Source organism: Brachyistius frenatus, unplaced genomic scaffold (genome assembly GCF_029030835.1).
Source record: "Brachyistius frenatus isolate BFR_SWC_R1_liver_20210118 unplaced genomic scaffold, ASM2903083v1 Contig_90, whole genome shotgun sequence".
NCBI classification, from domain to species: Eukaryota; Metazoa; Chordata; class Actinopteri; family Embiotocidae; genus Brachyistius; species Brachyistius frenatus.
The window spans coordinates 1,506,075-1,527,316 of NW_027210689.1; the positions used below are offsets into that span (position 1 = coordinate 1,506,075).

The following is a 21,242-nucleotide window of genomic DNA, read 5'->3' on the forward strand; positions in this document are numbered from 1 at the left end:
TTACTCCTCAGATCATTTAGAGACTGTTGCTATAAGATCATTTGTCCAACAGAAACTCTGTATGTATCTTTTAATATATGGATTCAAAGGATCCATATGAAGATGTTAAAAATATTTTTTTAACTGCTAAACATTAACTGGGATGGGCCGTTGTTTGTTAAACTTCACTGAGGATCGTTTTGAGTCGTTTCATCATAGTGAGCATCGTAGTAACAAATCAGCATCGAGCACCATGTGCGGCAAAAACTATAACTGTAAAATGGAAAAATTGCAGTTCATGTGTTTTTTTGCTGTTCAGACTTTCAAAAATCAAACTGGATATGACAGAAATCATATTTGGGCTGTCAGTCTGAATGCAGCCAAAGACAGCAGTGTCCAGTGGAGGCGGGCTGATGAACTCGTGCCAGCGTCTGTATACAATGAAGGTGTTTGGATTCTTATTTAAGGAGCTCAATTAATTAAATATAATATCAATTTATCAGGATGTCTTTACCAAAACGACATATGTTGAAATTTCTATTGTTTTTTTCCTTTAAATATTCATGGTTACCAGAGGCTCAATCTTGATACATGATAAATAAAATGACATCATTGAAGTCGGCGTCTGTCGGTGTGAAGACCAAAAGAGTTTTTCAAACGATTCTTCATCTCCGTTTGAGGCTGTGAGCTAAAAGCTACGTTAGCAACGAGCATAACATGCCAAGATCTCTGACCAAACTCTTGCCAGCAGAGTTGCATTGTGGGTTATGTAGGCACCACATTATGAAGAAAGTGTGGAATAAAAAGGGTGATTTGTGAGATTCAGTTATGGGAACATTTCATCGGTGGAGTATTCTCTGTTAATGAGGCGTGAGGAGACAACAACAACACAATCAAAACATTGTCGTTTTCTTGCAGACGTTCAAGTTTGATTAATCAAGTTTAGCCTGAAACAATCCTGGGATGCTCAGAGGAAGAGTCTTCTCACACTCTGATTTGCAGCAGATTTCTGGGAGTCATGGCGGTGAAGGTTGGTAGTCCATGGAGGCCGGTTAGCAGATCTTTAAAAGAAACGATCTCCTAGTATGAGACGAGCTACCAACAATACCGAATCTTACAATTCCCATGATGCAGCTTGATAGGTGTTTCACCTCTGTGCTCCACAAACCAAGTTTATGACCGAGGCGGAAAGTAAAGCCGCATGTTAAACTAACAAAAACACTCAAAGACAGTGAAAACACAAAAGGTTCCAAATCTTTGTTCAAGAATGAAACATTTTTTATTCTTTAATTAGCTGACGCGAGTAAAGAAGATGGAGACATGTACCGTTGCATGAACACTGCACAAACACGTGGGCTCCTCTCAGTGAAACATGTTTTATTGATTTTATTGTATACCTGGAACTCAGTGGTTCTGAAGTTTGACGTGAACGGTGCAGATAAGGAGACGTCAGAGGCCTGATGTGACTCCTCCACCCTCCTCAGACCAGAAACAAAAACACAAGTTGAACCCACAAACTGATCGGAACACGTGTCAGCCTGCAGCCGTGTTCACGACACGTTCACACTGTGCACCGATGAAACCGTCTATACACTCAAAACTAAAACCACTGGGACTAACGTAGGAAGTGACAGAAACACAGCCGGACACCGTCTCCGGATCAGAACTGAAACCTTCAGAGTTCATTCAGAGAATAGAACCTAAAAACCTGCAGCTGAATCTAAGCAGGCTGAAATTCAACTGGAAACCAAAGTGAATCAGGAAGTCGACCACAAGCAGAAATAAAATGTAGATTAAATCTGAAGCTGCTGCAGGAGATCCTCCTCCAGCCCTCCGATGCTCCTTTGGATTGGGTTTCCTCCTTCTAACACCCCCCCGGCCCCCCACCTCACCCCATCCCCACCCCACCCTTCTTCTAAGGACTTATGGAAGTGCTTTTTTCTACTTCTGTCTTCTTTTCTTTTTTTTCTTTCTTTTTTTTTGTGTGTGAAGGAGGCGTCCATTCTTGTCTTCCCTAAACGTGAGCAGGAGCAGCTGGGTAATGAGGGTGCGTCCCCCCCCCGGCCGCTCCAGTCCCCAGCACCTCCCAGTTCTTCAGGCTCCCATATAAAAGCCCTGGTGGAAAGTGAGTGTCGGCAGTAGGGAGTTTTCTGCTGGGGTCAGGAGGACTGTGAACTGACGAGCGGACCCTGCCCCAAACACCCGTGTATGAGTGGAGTGTAGCAGAAAGAGAAAACATCCCCAACTTTTTTTTCTCTCTTGCCTCAAAGAGTCTACATGTCTAGTGGCATCTAGATATGTTCAGCTTTGTGGATTTGCGGCTGGCGCTGCTGCTCAGCGCAGCGGGGCTCCTGGTCAGAGCGCAGGGCGAGGACGACCGTAAGTCTCACCACTGTTTACTGGACATTCTCTACACTTCTTCTTTTTTTGTGGATTTCTCTCTACGTGGCTGGACGGCTGCTGAAATCTTAGACAGAGGAGAAGGAAGGAAAAGTTTGAACTAGAAATCAGACCTTTGATGGGTTCTGCTTCTTTGTTTCCACTTAGATGGACAGACAGATCTGTAGATAGATAGATAGATAGATAGATAGATAGATAGATAGATAGATAGATAGATAGATAGATAGATAGATAGATAGATAGATAGATAGATAGATAGATAGATAGATAGATAGATAGATAGATAGATAGATAGACAGACAGATAGACAGATAGATAGATAGATAGACAGTGTAAAGTATAGAAGGCCTCCTTCTCTCTGCGTGTGTTTTTATAAGCCCCTCTACCCCCCACCTCCCCACCGTGCATGCGGAGCAAGTTGCTGCAGGTTTTCCAGGCTCTCCTCCAGACGAGGGTTTTTGTAGCGGAAAACTTAAATGCAGAGATTTGAACCGAAGCTGGATCCTCCCCAGTTCCTCAGTTCGACACCCTGAAATTCTGCACCGGCTCCCATCAACCTCACAAAAGATTGATTATGTATATATAAAGTGTGCAACTTTGGATGTGAGATGGCTTCCAGTAGGTGAAGCCTCTCACGGGCCCGATTGATGTGTCCCAGTAACTGGAAGCCTGAGGCCAAGTGTTGAGTTGGACAGGTGAGCCAGAGAGAGAGCGGTATGGAGGGGGGGGAAGAGCAGCAGGCGTCATCTTGTCTGCAGGAAATATTTGACCTGAGAGAGATTCCTTTTTAAGACCTGAGAGAGTTCACAGAAGCTCGGGCGTGTTGGAGGGACGTCATTGGGCCCAGAAGAGTTGACCCAGAAAGTCACAGATCCTCCGACAGTGTTTAGACTCAGACGGTTTTCGTCCTGTGAGAAGACAAAGAAAAAGCAGCTCTGCTCTGGAAACAACAGCAAGGAGTTGAGACTCACTTTTTCCAGATGTTCCTCTGGTCTGGAAACGACTCAGCTGTTTGTCTCTCCGAACCAGATGTGCTTTCGCCCTCTGAACGGTCCCACAGCGCCGCCCAGAGGCTGCTAACTGTACCTGCGGACACATCTGGCTGCCACGTCCCCCACCGCCGCCCTCCCTCCCACCCCCTCCCCCTACTCTCCATCTTTCCACTCATTTTTTTGTTTCCTCTAATTGCAAACACATGCGGAGTGTTTCCACCAGCTGCTGCCAAGCCCGCAGTCTGCAGCACTGCAGCGTTTCCCCTCTGAGCTCAGCGCTCTGGAACGCTGTGAGACCGGAGGCCCTCTGACGAAGCCCCAGTTAGGCTCAGGTTCACAGAGAAACACGCAGCAGCAGCGCTGATGCAGATCAGGACCGAAAATGGGACTTTGAGTGGCCATTAATGGGGGAGATCAAATCAGTCGGTGGTGTGATGCAGCACGTCGGTGCCCTCTCTGTCACCTTTGACCCTTTATGGTCCAATTGTTGGGCCCCGACTTCTCGGCCAGATTCGTATCAACATTAAACTACAGCAGATTTATTTGAGTTCCTGCTGAAATCTTTTGCTGATTTTTCACCATTATAAAAACAATTTTTTACAATTTCCACAAGCACTTTAAAGTGCACTTTATTCATGCTTAAAGCGGTGTACAGAACTCCAATGCAGGGCCTGCATACACCACGACTATTACAAAATCTACCAAATACTTGTATTAATAATATCAGATTTCCAAAGTTTGTTTGTTTGTTTCTATGCAACAGGCTGTTGCACTCAAACTCGTTCAAACTAAACTAAAATGACTTTATAGCTTATATTGAGGTGATTGCAAACACAGTTTTTATCAAATGATTTACGGATAGATTATTATCATCTCTGTAATTTGTTTATGTTTTGTTTGCAGTTTGCAGTTTTCTACCCTCGTTTTAAAATTGCTGTTGATTCGCTCCCAAGTACACACTTAGATTTCTCCGTGTGTGTTCGTGTTTGAAGTGTTTGTGTGTCTCACCAGTCTCACCCCCTCCATCTCTGCCACCCCCCTCCTCTCCCCCCTGCTCCCCCACAGGTACGGGCGGAAGCTGCACCTTGGACGGCCAGGTGTTCGCGGACAGGGATGTGTGGAAACCAGAGCCATGCCAGATCTGCGTGTGCGACAGCGGCACGGTGATGTGCGATGAAGTCATCTGCGAGGACACAACGGACTGCCCCAACCCCGTCATCCCCCACGACGAGTGCTGCCCCATCTGCCCCGACGACGGTAACAACTCCAGCTCTTCTTCTGTGGTTTTGTTATTCTTTTATTTGATCACCTGGATTCAAACTGAATTTCTTAACTCTTATTTTCTTCGCTACGCACAAATCATTCGCACTTCGCTCATTTCATTCACATCCGGCTGCACTCCATCATAACATTATTTACACTTCACACTCATTCTACTCCATCAACACATTAGAACAAACTCTGAACAAATTCTGCTGGATTCAGGATTTTTGTGGTTTCCTTTCGAGGGTTTAAAGCTCTGTTTTTTTTTAGCTGCACATGTATCTGATGTGTGTGTGTGTGTGTGTGTGTGTGTGTGTGTGTGTGTGTGTGTGTGTGTGTGTGTGTGTGTGTGTGTGTGTGTGTGTGTGTTTTCTTTAATCCTCTAACTTCATGTGTTTTTCCCCTTCGCTCTGTGCAGGTTTCCAAGACCCTCAGGTTGCGGTAAATATGACTTTTTTCATGGATATTTGTGGATAGTTTGGATCAATCCATCATATATTATTTTATATCCATGATGATGGATGAGTGACAGATGACGATCAAGTGTAAAATGATAATCTTGAGGTGTTCGTTTTTGCTGAACAAGATTAGATATATTGAGTTAGAAGATAGTTCTCGATGAAGAATCACTTTAATTATGAGATTAGATATTTGGTTGATTATATGAGTCATATGGTTAAATATCAAATCACATGGTTTCATTTAATAATTTTAATGAGACACTACGTTTTTCCTTCTTTCACCCACAGGGACCCAAGGGAGAGACTGGACCCAAGGGAGACAGGGTAGGTCCACTCTCTTCCTGCCTTCTTCTCTTGTGGGGAAAGTTTTGATGTGGTGGTGCGTTCGAGGTCCGGCCCTCTGCGTGTTTATGTCGGAGCTGAAGCAGTTGTAGTGACAGAGCTACAGAACGTGTCCACGTGTGTTGTTGTGAAGTGCAAATAGGACTCAGATCCTCCTGCCGGAGGTCTGAAGAGGGTTTCTGGGATACGATGAGATCCAGTGGAGCTGCTCACTGTATGTGTGTGTGTGTGTGTGTGTGTGTGTGTGTGTGTGTGTGTGTGTGTGTGTGTGTGTGTGTGTGTGTGTGTGTGTGTGTGTGTGTGTGTGTGTGTGTGTGTGTGTGTGTGTGTGTGTGTGTGGGAGTTAGCTTCTGTTGTTGTGTGCAGCACTTTGGTCGACTTGTGTTGTGTATAGATAAACTATATAAATAAAACTGACTTAGCATGTCAAACACAGCATAATTTCTACCAATAGATTTTGTCTGAAAACATTTTTCCTAATAAATGTGACAAGGTAAAAGTTTCAGGAAGTAGAAGTATACATGCAGAGTTGGCGTGTTTTGGTTCAGGACCACTTGTGCTTTCCTGCTTCTGCTTCTGAATGAAGTCAGTTTATCTTGTTGCTAGATGTCATTATTACACCAAAGATGATCAGTTACTCAGAACATGGTGAAGTCAGGTTCAAACCTGCAGACTTCTCAAAAGAAGAACCACGCTCCTCAGATTTTGGGTAAATATTAGCACATAAACTGTTCTTAAGCAGTTTAAGCTTTGAAACTTGTTTTTTGTCTCAAACAGATAATAAACTGATGATGATGAAAGTTGTTGATATTCTCAAAAAGTTCAAATAGGCTCCAAGTAGACTTTAGTTTGCTTCAGTAGGGTTTGGAGTTTCTTTTGCATCTGTGATGCCACTTCAGTCTAAACTGGTGCATTCTTGGATGAAATCATGTTTGTTAACTGGATGATTTAATTGGACTGGATTGGGTTGAAATCACTGCAGAAACATGTGTGGTCAGATCAGCAGGTAAATCTGAGACTCTAAAAGTTTTCACTAGTAATTATTAGAATGTATTCTTGGTATTATTCATAATGTAGAACTTATTATTTTGTGGTACTGATATTGTAAATCCCTACATGACCTATTAGTTTCCCAGGCAAGTAACTGCTCTTACCTACTTCCTGTATCCTGATGTCACATGACCAGTCCAATCCTGGTTGGTCACATGGTCACTCTCACCAGGGAGTAGTTTAATTCTTCCCTCATCACTGAGCCTGTAAAGACACAAACACGAAATTGAGCATCGAACTCACAGATCAGCTCTGATGATGTCACAGGACTACAGGAAGTGAACAAATCGACCCGTAGATGCCGCTTGCTGTCACAGACACGTTCGCGTTGATGCCCTGAATCCCAGCGAGCTTCTCCTTCTGACTCTGACCTCATCTCCCTCCATCTGCAGGGTCTTCCTGGTCCCGCTGGTAACGATGGTATCCCCGGCCAGCCCGGAGTCCCTGGACCTCCCGGCCCCCCTGGACCCCCTGGCCTCGGTGGAGTAAGTTGGAGATTTTTTTCTGTATATGACTAGTTTAGGTCCAAATAGAGCAGTTATAACTCAACCATGAGGCTCGTTTAAGGGACAGACGTGTCCTTCAGCTCACTAAGATCAGTAAACACAACTTCTTCTGTGGGGCTCAGACTGTAGAAACCAGTCCGGCTCAGGATCCGTTGTGTTTGTTGTTATTTGTGAGAATGTATTTTTCATATTCTGTTGAAGGACATTAAAATGCACCATTATGGACCAGAACCAGATCATGTTTAACATGTCGAACAGCTTCAGGGATGGAAAGTAAAGCTCAATCACAAAAAAAATAGTTTTGGCTCATAATGACTGATGACCCGGTGTTTTGCCTTGAGTCTGGGGTCAGAGGTCAGGAGGTCATTAGTGCAGATGCTTTTGGATGTTTGATCCATTAGTTGATGAGTTCAGATAGTTTTATTTCTGTTCATCTTGTATGCTAAGCTAACATTCCCCATCTAATTCTGCTGGCTGTGACTCAACTCATCATTGACTTCCATTAATTTAACAAACCCACTGACCCTCTGTCTCATTTGGTTTCTGGCCTAACATCTCCAAGCTAGTTGTTCATTCTTCATTGACCCAAATGCTAAGCTAAGCAGCTGTTCCAACCCTTGTCTAGTTGACCCACATGCTAATATAGCACACATAGCATATCATATAAGAACCGCATGCTGTAATTTGATTTACTATTGACTTCCATTCTAATGTAACATAATACTTTTCTGCTAACATACATTCTAGTTCAGGATACTGAGCTAGCAACCCATGCTAATATGCAAATATTTCTATTTATTATTACATTGGTTCACAAGTTTAGGGTGGAAGTCAACGGTAAACTGAATCATAGCATGCTAAATCTAAGCTATTTGCATATTAGCTAAGGCTAATGAGCTGAGGCTAATATGCAAATATTTCTATTTAGAATTCATCATCCCAGTTTACAACCTCAGTACAAATAGCTTAGATTTAGCATGCTATGATTCAGTTTCCGTTGACTTCCACCCTAAACTTGTAATAATAAATAGGACAACCAGCTAGCATTCCCTGTTTGATTTACCATTCACATGTAGAACTTTACCATTGAATTACAATATGCTCTATTTCAACACCTCCCCACTAATGTCAGTATAATTGAGCATGCTATGATTCCGTCCATTAACCTCCATTAACATGTCAGCAGTAAGTCTACTGTAAAAAGGCCGACTGTGATTTAGCATGAACTCAGAACAACGTATCAGTGACAGACTTTAACCTCCTTCAGCTCGCTTCAGACCACATGTCCTCCACACACTGCAGTGTGTACAGTATGTCTGTGTGGTGACCCCATTAACAGTATGAGCCTGATGAGGTCAAAGGTCAGTGGTGAATGCAAAAATGTCTACTGGGATTTTTATGAAGTTGAATACTGCATCACCTCCACAACTAATGAAACAGGGTTTTTAACATTAGCAAATAATGTGGAGAACAATATGACACAGAAGAGACTTTATTAGAAAACTACACAAAATACTGATCCAATGTCTTCTTTTTTTTTAATGCTGCTGTAATTTTAGGAATTTGACTGAGATTTAATTGAGACCAATTTGGCTAGTATTATGTTCAAATGGAAGAAGGACACTAACAGAAAGGGACTTTATATTGTTATGAAAAGAAATTTGAAAATTAATTATTTCAAAAATAGTCAACATAGAAAAGGCATTTTATTTGTGACATTTTCATTGTATATGTCACATGACTGAAACATTACAATATATATATTTCAGTATTTTAACATTTCTCTGTTTGTTTTTTCCAGAACTTCTCCCCTCAGATGTCCGGTGGCTACGATGAGAAATCTCCTGCCATGCCTGTGATTGGACCCATGGTAGGACACACACACATCCATACACAACCTCACACATCCACACACAACCTCATACAATCTCATTCAACCTCATACATCCATACGCAGCCTCATACAACCTCATGCGTTCATACACAATCTCATTTACTTCCCTCTCACTCGTGGTGATGCAGCATCTGATCTTGCCTCTGTTTGATTGACAGGGCCCAATGGGACCCCGTGGATCCCCTGGACCTGCTGGTTCTAGCGTGAGTATCATCACTTCCTTGCTTTCTCAGAAAGAATGCATGTCATGCAAATTCAGTGGAAAGACGCAATTACACAGAAATTTGCTGATTTGAAATCTGTGGACATCCTGAGGCTTTATGAATCTGTTTCATGAATGTAAAGCAGTTAGAAGAAAAATAGAAAGACATGAGAGAGAAATAACAGACGGAACCTGAGCTGGACGCAAGTCAGACTTCCACAAATAAAGCTCGGGGAAAACCTCCTTCACATTCGGACTGAACAAACCTTTGAGCTCCACCTGCAGTTCACACAATCAAAGCGTGTTTCAGCCTCGCTTCAACCAACATGCGTCTCACTGAAACACGAAGCGGACTGCACCAGGAAGTATCTGAACCTGATGGTGGAACAACACTGACTGATCTCCTGAGTGAAGAGGCTCTTATAGTGTTTCCATAAGTGAAGAACAGGAAGAAGTTGCCTCTGATAGTGAGTAGTGTCATCATGTTCGTAGCGGTGATGGTGGTTCTGTGTGTCCTCTCTTACAGGGACCTCAGGGATTCACTGGACCCCCTGGTGAGCCTGGTGAGGCCGGATCTTCTGTGAGTATGAACGACGCACACACACACACACACACACACACACACACACACACACCTGCATTGGACCTTCTCACGTGTCACCATCCTCACCTGATGCGTGTCTCTCTCTTCAGGGTCCCATGGGTCCCCGCGGCGCCGCCGGCCCCCCTGGAAAGAACGGAGAGGATGTAAGTGTCTAAAATGATGTCTGATAATATCCAGCATTTATATCTCAGGTAAGATTAAACAATGACTTCATCCATCTCTCTCACTCTCAGGGTGAGTCTGGCAAACCTGGACGCGGAGGTGAGCGCGGACCTTCCGGCCCACAGGTAAGTCGCCGCGGAAACGTCTCAGTAGCGTCACGTAAACAAACCCCAAAAACAGAGCTGAGATGATAAACTGTGTCCACCTCTTGTTTGTTCCTCTCAGGGAGCTCGTGGTTTCCCTGGAACCCCCGGTCTGCCCGGCATCAAGGGACACAGAGTGAGTCACAACTGATGTTTCATTGATCATCCGCCGCGTAGCATCTCCTGACCGGGACCTCATCAGTGTTTGTGTGCTTCTGTCTTTAGGGATTCAGTGGTCTGGATGGTGCTAAGGGAGACTCTGGACCTGCCGGACCCAAGGTGAATGTCGCGCTTTCTTATTCCTCCATGTAGATAAAAGTTTATTTAGAACACCCACCGGTGGGTTTTTAAAGTAGTTGAGGAGTAGCTATAATAGTAGCAGCCCAGTAGTTTTAGAAGAGGTAGTTGTGATAGTAGTTAAAGTACTAGTCATAGTATGTTAGTTGAATACAGCTGAGGGGACTCATGGGAAACAGATTAAAGAACAATGATTCAAATCGGAGCTGCAGAAGTTGAAGTTTACTTCCTCAAATTAGCAAATCTGCTTCCTACATGTCCTACAATACAAGCAAGAGCATATTTTCTTTCTGTCTCACTGTGGCAGGTGAAGGCCCTCATGTTTCTAACTCCATGCCTTCAGATTCAATGTGCAGTCTTCAAGTTTCTACTTTATACTTTCCAGCTTTAAACTGACTTTAATGTGTGAACAGGGTGGACTGGCCCTTTAAACTGTGTCAGTGTTAGTTGTGGTCCCACTCGAAGTAGTGTGAGCCATGTGAAGCCCAGGAGGTCATACTAGCAGCCACATTAGCTACATACGAGTTAATGGCAGCCATGTTGGCTGGTTTGATTCATGTTGACCAGTGATTGTGTAGTTTGAAGTGGTTTTCCTCACCGGCCTGTGTGTGTCTGTGTGTGTTCAGGGAGAGGCTGGATCCGCCGGTGAGAACGGAACCCCCGGTGCTATGGTGAGTAAAACAAGCACCCCACCTCTACTGCCATCATGACCTTTGACCTACATTTGAAGACCTTTGACTGACTGTGTCTGTGTGTCTCTCAGGGACCTCGTGGTCTTCCCGGTGAGAGAGGCCGCACTGGTGCTAACGGAGCTGCTGTGAGTCCACACACACACACACACACACACACACACACATAACTAATCAATCAGCTGTCAATCAGCAGACCAATCAATGAATGCTGTTTGTTTGTATGCTGCAGGGAGCTCGTGGTAACGATGGTGCTGCTGGCGCTGCCGGACCTCCTGTAAGTCTGTCGCTCTCTAAAGCTTCCGTTCGTCTCACAATCACAGTTTTACCGATGTGATGTCATTTTTGAACGAGAAGAAACCATAAAAGCTGAGATCTCGCTCTGTTGATCAATGTCAGCTGAGCGGATGTTTGACGTTTGTCTAAATGTCTTGTGTTTTTTATTCTCAGGGTCCCACCGGCCCCGCTGGACCTCCTGGATTCCCCGGAGGCCCCGGATCCAAGGTACAACTATGACCTCATCAACAACCTTCAGCATCCTCCATTATTCAATCTTGTTGTAATCAGTCCAAAATAGCCCCCCACTGAGTCGACTTTAGTGAATTCCTCTGAATGTGTGTACAGGATGTTGACCTTTACTTTGACCCTTTATAAGATTGGGGTCACACGAGGTCATCCGAGGTCAAATTCTACATAATCAAAGATGCTTAAATGGACAATAAATGTGACAGTATGAGAATATGAAATCCTTGTAAAGATCCAAATAGTTTTATATTTATATTACTATGAATGCTACAATTGAGTTCTGAATGAGGTTTTTCTTCAGGAAACTCAAAGAATTATGAAATCTGGAAAAGTTTCTTTTGAACCCCACCAGCCTCTCGGTTCTCCCATATTCATATTTTATTTACACAACCTTCTCTTTTACTGTTATAATGTTCATGACTCCAAGTCTTCCATCATGATGGGTCGCAGCTTGGTTCTCCTTCTGAGTCCTGCTCTGTGTCTCTGCTCAGGGTGAGGGCGGACCTCAGGGTGCTCGTGGAGGCGAGGGCCCCGCTGGAGCCCGTGGTGAGTCTGGAAACCCCGGACCTGCTGGTGCTGCCGGACCCTCTGTGAGTATAATCCTCTTAGAGGGACTGTTAATCCCATACATGAGAATAAAAAGGGGCCACAGTAGAAGAAGTGTCATTAATGATGCTTGTTTATGATGACATCATAACACTTTAAATGATTAAAGGCCTCTGGATGTTCATGAACTCTCTTGTTTCTCCTCTCAGGGAAACCCCGGAACTGACGGAGCCGCAGGCGCTAAGGGATCCCCTGTGAGTATCTTTTAATTAAAGCAGACACTGCTCTTAATTTGTTGTTACCATAGTAACCACTGTCAGTATAGCCCAGCACAGTGTGACTGTGTTTTTTTGTTGTGTGCTGCCCTCTGCAGGGTGCTGCTGGAGTTGCTGGAGCTCCCGGTTTCCCCGGACCTCGTGGACCCTCAGGACCTCAGGGTGCTGGTGGTGCCCCCGGATCCAAGGGTAACACTGTGAGTAGAGCTCCTTAAGTCATAATAATAATAATAATAATAATAATAATAATAATAATAATATGTTTGTCGCTGATTAAAGATCACACTTGTGAAAGAAAAGGAAAACTACTGACTGGTTCTGGAAATCATTTTGTGTTCTTTAATATCTCCCTTTTTTAAATCATCCCTTCTTATTGGTCAACTGGTTTGTAGTTTTGTTCCTTAATGGGTTTTTTTTATCTCCTTGTTTCTCTCAGGGTGAAGCTGGTGCCCCAGGAGCCAAGGGAGAGGCCGGTGTAAAGGGAGAGGCTGTAAGTTCACCACAGAATATAACTCTCTGAATGTGAATGTGCACGGTCGGTCTCTGATGCCCAGCGTGTGCTTCCTCTCTTCTCTAGGGTGCTGCAGGAGTTCAGGGACCCCCAGGACCCTCCGGTGAGGAGGGCAAGAGAGGAGCCAGAGGAGAGCCCGGTACTGGAGGAGCCCGTGGAGCCCCCGGAGAGCGTGTAAGTATCGTGGTTCTTACTGTATACAGGGATAATCTGCAAGATTCAGTTTAAACACAAAAAGCTCTATGTTGGGGAGTTTTTCAGATTACTGTAGAGCAGCTACATATTTTGCACGATTACTGCTACACGATTTTAAAATGAAAGAAGACTGGTTGATGTAATTAAATGTTAATTATGTGTACTTTAAGCCCTAATATGATCTAAATGGTTGAGTTCTATAAACATTCAGGAAATTAACTACACAGACCAAAACCATGTTGTTAACATGTTTTAACATGAAGGTCTGTGGAGACAGCCTCCAGTGGCCACTTCAGGAACTGCAGGTTTTTTCTGCACTTCTGTGTAGGCTCCATTTGTTGTTGCTTTAAAGGCACCTTTCACCTTTCTGTCTCATCAGTAGCATGAAAACAAACTCTCTAGTGCTCCCACAGGCCAGAACGAGTAACAAGTCACCTCTTTACATGACATATTGTGTGTGATGGATAGAAAACAGTTGAATGGAGGACATGTTTCACTGTTGAGGGTTTGGGTCGTTCCTGTTTCAGTAATATGTTTCAGACTTTTTCTCGTGGTGCTCAGCAGGATGTGTCTGCTTGTCTCTGCAGGGTGCTCCTGGTGGTCGTGGATTCCCTGGTTCTGATGGTTCCGCTGGACCCAAAGTAAGTAAAACACACACACACACACACACACACACACACACACACACACACACACACACACACACACACACACACACACACACACACACACCTGATGTGTCCCTCCGTTCCATCTACAGACATCCATCTCCAGACTTCAGTCCAACTAACCTTTACCTCCCCTCCTCCCCTCCTCCTCCTGCCCATCACAGGGTGCCACAGGTGAGCGCGGTTCCCCAGGTGTTGTTGGAGCTAAGGGTTCTACCGGTGAGCCTGGCCGCACTGGTGAGTCTGGTCTGCCCGGAGCTAAGGTGAGACACCTAACTGTCCCTTTAAATGATTGTCAGAAGCATCATGCCCTCCTCTGACCTCTGACCTTTTGCTCTGTAGGGTATGACTGGCAGCCCAGGTAGCCCCGGACCTGATGGCAAGTTGGGAGCTACTGTAAGTTGAAATCCACGCTGGTTGAACTCGTCACAAGGATCACGTTCTTCTGTCTGAATGTAAACCGATGAATTCTCCTCCACAGGGAGCCCCCGGACAAGATGGTCGCCCCGGACCTCCCGGCTCCGTTGGAGCCAGAGGCCAGCCTGGAGTGATGGGATTCCCCGGACCCAAGGGAGCTGCTGTGAGTCCGGTTCCAGCTGCTGCACGGTATTCTCTAATGATGCTTCATGAGATGAACATGTGTTCTCCCATCCACAGGGTGAGGGAGGGAAGCCCGGAGAGAGAGGAGTCATGGGACCTACCGGACCCGCTGTGAGTCGTCTGCACTTCCTCCTCCAGCTCACTCTCTGTCATCTTTTGGTTGCATGTGGAAGCCTGAAGCTGTCTGTCTAACTGCCTGCCTTCTTTCTACCCAGGGTGCCCCAGGAAAGGACGGAGACCTCGGAGCTCAGGGTCCCTCCGGACCTGCTGTAAGTACACCTGATGCTGCAGGTACGTCCTCCCTCCCGGTCACTACTGTTCACTCTGACACTCTACTCCTCCTCAGGGTCCCGCTGGCGAGAGAGGAGAGCAGGGAGCCGCTGGTTCTCCTGGATTCCAGGGTCTTCCAGGACCCCAGGGTGCCATCGGTGAGAGCGGAAAGCCCGGAGAGCAGGTACTGACTGAGATCCGACCGGGCCGACGCACTCGCATCAAACTGGTGCTTTTTAACCCGTTAAAGTGCTTTTCCTGTAACTTCTATCTGTGTGTGTGTGTGTGTGTGTGTAGGGTCTGACCGGAGAGGCTGGAGCCTCAGGATCTGCTGGATCCAGAGTAAGTTGCCCATCATCGTCATTCTTTTATTATCTGCCCCAGGCAGCATCAGTTAAAGAGTTGTATTTCAGTTTATAATGATTCCACTTTACCAATCAGTTTAAAAGATCTGACACTGTTGCTATAACAATATATATATATATATATATATATATATATATATATATATATATATATATATATATATATATATAATACATAATAACTATATATAAACTGTTTCAGTAATGTTTGGAGTGAAACGGTCTAAAACATTATTGGTTTCACATGTTGGCTACTCTGACAAAAAGCTGGAAAACAGCTGTTAGCCTGCTAGCTGGCCATGGTAACAGGCCACCGAGATTAAAAACAGGCTCATGCTAACAGGAGGTTGCAGACTGTAAAGACAAAGTGAGTTGGACCTCCAGTATCAGAACATGTCTGTTTGGACTCTAATCAGCACCTCCCTTCAGGGAACATCATTCAACTATAGAGATTTAGTTCACACACCTGACTCTCTGCCTCCCTCCCTCCACCTCACTCCTTCACCCCCTCCCCCCTCAGGGTGACAGAGGGTTCCCTGGTGAGCGTGGTGCCCCCGGAGCTATGGGACCCGCTGGTGCCCGTGGATCCCCTGGATCTTCTGGAAACGATGGTGCTAAGGTAAACCCCGGCTCTCCTTCATTTTCTGGGTGACTTAATAAAAAATAAATAAATAAAATTACGGTTTTAACTCCTTTTCTTTTCGTCGTAGGGAGACGCCGGAGCCCCTGGTACTCCTGGAGCTCAGGGTCCTCCTGGACTGCAGGGGATGCCCGGTGAGCGCGGTTCCGCTGGACTTCCAGGACTGAGGGGAGACAGAGTGAGTGGCCAGTATTCCCAGTAGACATCACCATCATCCATAGATGATCCATAGGTTATTGATGAGCTGCAGTGCCACCTGCAGGATGGCCTCAGTATAAGAGGAGGTTTAACCAACACCTCTCCTCCATCCAGGGTGACCAAGGTGGTAAGGGTGGTGATGGAGCCCCTGGTAAGGATGGAGCTCGTGGTCTGACTGGACCAATTGGACTTCCTGGACCTGCTGGAGCCACCGGAGACAAGGGAGAGCCTGGTGCTGCTGGACCTCTCGGACCTGCTGGAGCCCGCGGAGCCCCTGTGAGAAAATGAACCTTTTAATCTAAAGTCGTCCAGCTGGTTGACCCTCGAATCTTCAGATCCTGGACTGACTTTTGTTCCTCCTCTGCAGGGCGAGCGTGGAGAGTCCGGACCCCCTGGACCTGCTGGGTTCGCTGGACCTCCTGTGAGTCATTTTGTCCCATTCTCTTACTGCTCGCCTTTAATCTGCTTGAAGCTTTGACACAGAACTTACTCAGTGATTATCTTCCACATCAGGGTGGTGATGGACAGCCTGGTGCTAAGGGAGAATCTGGAGATAATGGTGCAAAGGGAGATTCTGGTATGCCTGGCCCTGCTGGACCTACTGGTGCCCCCGGACCTCAGGTCTGTGAACTCATATATATTCACATCCCATTATAGTACAGAAAAGATTTAGAGTGAGCATGAGAAATATTAATGTCTCTTTATGTTGGCTGACCCCATGTTGTGTCCTTTTAGGGTCCCAATGGAAACAACGGGCCGAAGGGAGCCCGCGGACCCGCCGGACCTCCTGTAAGTCCACTCTGTCACCCCTGCTTGACTTTAACTTCAAGTTTAGCACCACAAGCAGCAGTGTAGAGGTCAAAGGTCACATTGGTAGTGTTGGCAAGAACTGAGCGGAGAAATGTGAAAAGTTTAGAGACAGTCCACTATAAAAAATGATAATATATCATGTTATTAAAAAAGTTCATTGTTTCTTAATGAATCTGTCTCTTCAGGGTGCTACTGGCTTCCCCGGTGCTGCTGGCAGAGTTGGACCTCCCGGCCCCGCTGTAAGTCTTTTTCCAATGTCATCATCCTGAGGCAAAATTCCAAGTCTACCCTTTATTCCAGCGCTATTATAATTCACTCCTTTTACCACCAAACAGGGCAACTCTGGACCACCCGGACCTTCTGGAGCCACTGGCAAAGAGGGACCCAAAGGAAACCGTGGTGAGACCGGACCTGCTGGTCGCCCCGGTGAGATCGGTGCTGCTGGACCCCCAGGAGCAGCTGGAGAGAAGGGTAGCCCTGGCGGCGATGGTCCTTCCGTAAGTTATCTCAACCGTGAAGTCTTCAGAACTGCTGAGACGTGATCTGAACTAAACAAAATAAAGTGTTCACCTCTTCACTGACAGTAAAGGAACCTGTTGACTGTCGGTTTCTGCACCTCCATGTCTGAGCACAGTGCTTCTCTCTGTCGCCCCCTGCAGGGTAGCGCTGGTCTGCCTGGACCTTCTGGTATTGCTGGACAGCGTGGTATTGTTGGTCTGCCCGGTAGGGCAGGCGAGAGAGGTTTCCCCGGCCTGCCCGGACCTGCTGTGAGTTCCTCTTGTTACCTCTAGAAACTCAAATTTAACAAAACATGATCCCAAATCCAGAAACATGACATGTACAAACTTGTAGAGGATGTACTGATAGAAACTGACATCACCAGGAAACATCTTTGATTGAGTTTTTAAACTGGACTGACTGTCACCCACAGGGAGAGCTTGGAAAGCATGGACCTTCTGGCCCCAGTGGTGAGCGCGGACCTCCTGGACCCATGGGACCCCCTGGTCTGGCTGGTGCCCCTGGTGAGACTGGACGTGAGGTATGAACATCCCAACACAACCATCCTCTGTGTGTGTTATGTAGCCGGCAGGTGTTTCCTCATCGGTCAACCTGCCGTGTGTTCGTGTTTCAGGGAGCCGCCGGAAACGAGGGATCAGCTGGTCGCGATGGAGCCCCCGGACCCAAGGTGAGTCCATCGGTCACCCACCAACACTAGACAGCCAGCTCACTTCCAGTTCAGGTGAACAGTTTGCTAGGTAGATGTGTGGTCACGCGACCTTTGAACTTTGTCTTTAGCTCCAGCCTTTAGAAGAGTAACCTTGGTTTTCCCAACCAATATCTAAATGATCAGCTTCAAAGATCATGTAGCCAGAGGGGGAAAGTAACCAGGTACATTTACTACAGTACAGTTTGAGGTACTTGAGATATTGTAGTTTTTCCCATTTCCTCTCCCAGTAATCATGTGACTCAGATGTAACTGCTGTCTCTGGATATATTAAACTGGATAAAAAGCAGCTCCAACAGCAACAGGCTGCTGACACACTGATGCTTCGCTATTAATAATCCAATGATGTCATTTACAATCAGATATCAGTCAGAGGGACCAAACCAGTACCGTACCATAATAGTCAGTTTTACATTGCTATAATGGTACTTTTACATAATTAAAGTATTTGAGTAGTACTCCCACCCTGCATTCAGCAGAAAACATGCTAACACACGGCACACTGATGCTTCGTTGGGTATCGAAACTAAAGACAGTTTCTGTCATACAACATCAGAACTGTCACACAACATCAGAACTGTAAAATGTGGTTCATGTGGTTGGAAACGCCATCATCGGCTTCCAATATGGCCACCAGAGGAAGAAGGAACTCCACCTGCAAGTGCTGCTTTTATACGTGATGACTGGAGAGCAGATGTTCTGTTTTAGCATGTTCACCTGCACTATAACGGGCTGTGAACATAAATCTGGACTGGCTGAGGAGGAAACTGATTTTGTGTTTGCATCTTAGGGAGACCGCGGAGAGGGTGGCCCCGCTGGAGCCTCTGGTGCCCCCGGGCCCCCTGGTGCCCCTGGACCCGTCGGACCTGCTGGAAAGTCTGGTGACCGTGGAGAGTCTGTGAGTGACATCGTCTTGGTCTTCTCGTGACAATATCCATTAATTTACTGTTTAAACCATGTTTTACTGCAACCTGCATTAAAACCCATGTTTTTGCTCCAGGGACCTGCTGGCTCCGCTGGCTCTGCTGGCCCTGCTGGACCTCGTGGCCCTAATGTAAGTAACTCCATCTAGAGCTTTGATCAGTATGCAGTGGAAGGTAAAACAAAAGTCTTCATACCCTTCTTCCTCCTCACAGGGAGCTAATGGACTCCGTGGAGACAAGGGAGAGACCGGAGAGGCCGGAGAGAGAGGCATGAAGGGACACAGAGGATTCACCGGCATGCAGGGACCTCCTGGACCCTCCGTACGTCACTGTGGACACACTGCACCCAAACAACACACTTGCATAGTCACACACTCAACCTCTGACTCCTGTTTCTGTCTGTGAACCCATAGGGAGCCTCCGGAGAGCAGGGACCTGCTGGTTCTGCTGGACCCGCTGGACCCAGAGTGAGTTAACACCACTAGTCTCTAACTGTTTAGAGCAGGTGTGTATTTTTATATTTGCTGACTTTGACATTTTCCTCTGTGCTATTCGTAGGGCCCTGCTGGATCTGCTGGCTCCGCTGGTAAGGACGGTATGACCGGTCTGCCTGGACCTACTGGACCTCCTGGACCTCGTGGACGTTCTGGCGAGATGGGACCTGCTGTAAGTTGGAATCACTGTCCAACTATCCCTCCATTCATCCGTCAACTTACTGTGTGTCTCCCACCTGAGGGGAACATTGACTTGTGATGAACTCACCAACCTCTTCTCTATCAGGGTCCTCCTGGACCTCCTGGACCTCCCGGAGCACCCGGTGCCCCCGGCGGTGGATTCGACCTCGGCTTCATCGCCCAGCCCCAGGAGAAGGCCCCCGATCCCTACCGCATGTTCCGCGCTGATGACGCTAATGTTCTCCGTGACCGCGACCTGGAGGTGGACAGCACCCTGAAGAGCCTGAGCCAGCAGATCGAGCAGATCCGCAGCCCTGACGGAACCCGCAAGAACCCCGCCAGAACCTGCCGGGACCTGAAGATGTGCCACCCCGACTGGAAGAGCGGTGAGTCTCTGCACCTCAGCGGTAGAACGACTGAGGGTAGAAGGGCAGTGCTACTGTTTCCAGGGCAACCTTCCCTCTGAAGGCCTTGTGGGGCAATCATTCTGGAGTTTGGACTTATCTGATCTTTGTCTGTCTTGTTCTCCAGGCGAGTACTGGATCGACCCCGACCAGGGCTGCACTCAGGATGCCATCAAGGTCTACTGCAACATGGAGACCGGAGAGACCTGCGTATCTCCAGCTCAGAACGAGGTCGCCAAGAAGAACTGGTACGTCAGCAAGAACATCAAGGAGAAGAAGCACGTCTGGTTCGGAGAGGCCATGAACGACGGCTTCCAGGTAAGATAAACCTTTTCTCTCCATCTCACCTCTCCACTTCTTATTCCCTCTGCGCCCTTTGAGTACCAGTCGGTAATTCCTCTTCCGTCCTCTTTCCTGCACAGTTCGAGTACGGCAGCGAGGGCTCTCAGCCTGAGGATGTCAACATCCAGATGACCTTCCTGCGTCTCATGTCCACCGAGGCGTCCCAGAACCTCACCTACCACTGCAAGAACAGCGTCGCCTACATGGACGCCGCCGCCGGCAACCTCAAGAAGGCCCTGCTCCTCCAGGGCTCCAACGAGATCGAGATCAGAGCCGAGGGCAACAGCCGCTTCACCTACAGTGTCCTGGAGGACGGATGCACGGTGAGGAGACATTTGTTGATACTCTCATCCCCGCTGACGGCTGAATGCGCTTCACATGAAAGTGACCAGAGATAAGAAGGTCACGGTGCAGCATGTATATACTCCTCCTGATGATATACTGTCATCAGTTTGAGCAAAGACGCGGAGGAGTCCATCACACATCGACCGTGCATGATAGTAGAAGTCTTGTAGTTCCTGTATTTGAAACAAGAGTTCAGGCAAAGTTAGAGAACTTTTAAGTGAATGGTGACCTTAAACCTACTTTCTTCTTCTGTCCCTGTAGTCACACACCGGTGCATGGGGCAAGACAGTCATCGACTACAAGACATCGAAAACATCTCGCCTGCCCATCATTGACATCGCTCCTATGGACGTTGGTGCTCCAGACCAAGAGTTCGGCCTTGAAGTTGGACCTGTCTGTTTCTTGTAAAAAGAGAAATCTGGACTTGAAATTGTTGTTGTGTGTGTGTGTGTGTTTTATTTTTTCTAGCAGCCATCTCTCTCTAAAATCAACCAAAACGTTCTCATTCTCCTGAAAAATACGACCCCTCCTTCTCGATTTCTACAAGTTTCCTTTTGGCCGTTGTTCTGATGGTCCACTTTGCCGAAAACCTGCACTTCAACAAGAACAAGATGGCGGCGGTGCGGCGGCGTCCGTACCGCCGTGTTTGGGACCACTACTTTTTTTTTGTTTCTGACTCTTTTTTTTGTTTTTTTGGTCGTTTTTTTGCCATCACCAACACCAAGGATCCTGTAGAGAAGAC

The 21,242-nt window shown here is 46.6% G+C and overlaps 1 protein-coding gene across 1 annotated transcript; it reads left to right on the forward strand.

The window, feature by feature from the left end:
• Nucleotides 1-2,126: 2,126 nt before the first annotated feature.
• Nucleotides 2,127-20,996, forward strand: col1a1a (collagen, type I, alpha 1a). Its single transcript, XM_069710164.1, has 49 exons — nt 2,127-2,358; nt 4,437-4,628; nt 5,053-5,075; nt 5,384-5,419; nt 6,880-6,972; nt 8,795-8,863; nt 9,046-9,090; nt 9,616-9,669; nt 9,783-9,836; nt 9,927-9,980; nt 10,081-10,134; nt 10,224-10,277; nt 10,922-10,966; nt 11,059-11,112; nt 11,217-11,261; nt 11,435-11,488; nt 12,001-12,099; nt 12,265-12,309; nt 12,429-12,527; nt 12,767-12,820; nt 12,908-13,015; nt 13,624-13,677; nt 13,869-13,967; nt 14,047-14,100; nt 14,186-14,284; nt 14,362-14,415; nt 14,520-14,573; nt 14,651-14,758; nt 14,872-14,916; nt 15,460-15,558; nt 15,650-15,757; nt 15,892-16,053; nt 16,145-16,198; nt 16,291-16,398; nt 16,513-16,566; nt 16,773-16,826; nt 16,923-17,084; nt 17,247-17,354; nt 17,519-17,626; nt 17,720-17,773; nt 18,603-18,710; nt 18,813-18,866; nt 18,949-19,056; nt 19,149-19,202; nt 19,294-19,401; nt 19,516-19,795; nt 19,941-20,131; nt 20,236-20,478; nt 20,762-20,996. The coding sequence occupies exons 1-49, from the start codon at nt 2,277-2,279 to the stop codon at nt 20,906-20,908; spliced, it is 4,344 nt and encodes a 1,447-aa protein (XP_069566265.1). The 5' UTR covers nt 2,127-2,276; the 3' UTR covers nt 20,909-20,996.
• Nucleotides 20,997-21,242: the final 246 nt, after the last annotated feature.

Bases quoted from the DNA above. Each gene is read 5' to 3' on its own strand.
- col1a1a (XM_069710164.1), top strand. From the start codon at position 2,277: ATGTTCAGCTTTGTGGATTTGCGGCTGGCGCTGCTGCTCAGCGCAGCG. The intron at 8,864-9,045 runs GTAGGACACACA...TTTGATTGACAG, and splicing joins TGCCTGTGATTGGACCCATG to GGCCCAATGGGACCCCGTGG. The intron at 15,758-15,891 runs GTGAGTGGCCAG...TCCTCCATCCAG, and splicing joins CAGGACTGAGGGGAGACAGA to GGTGACCAAGGTGGTAAGGG.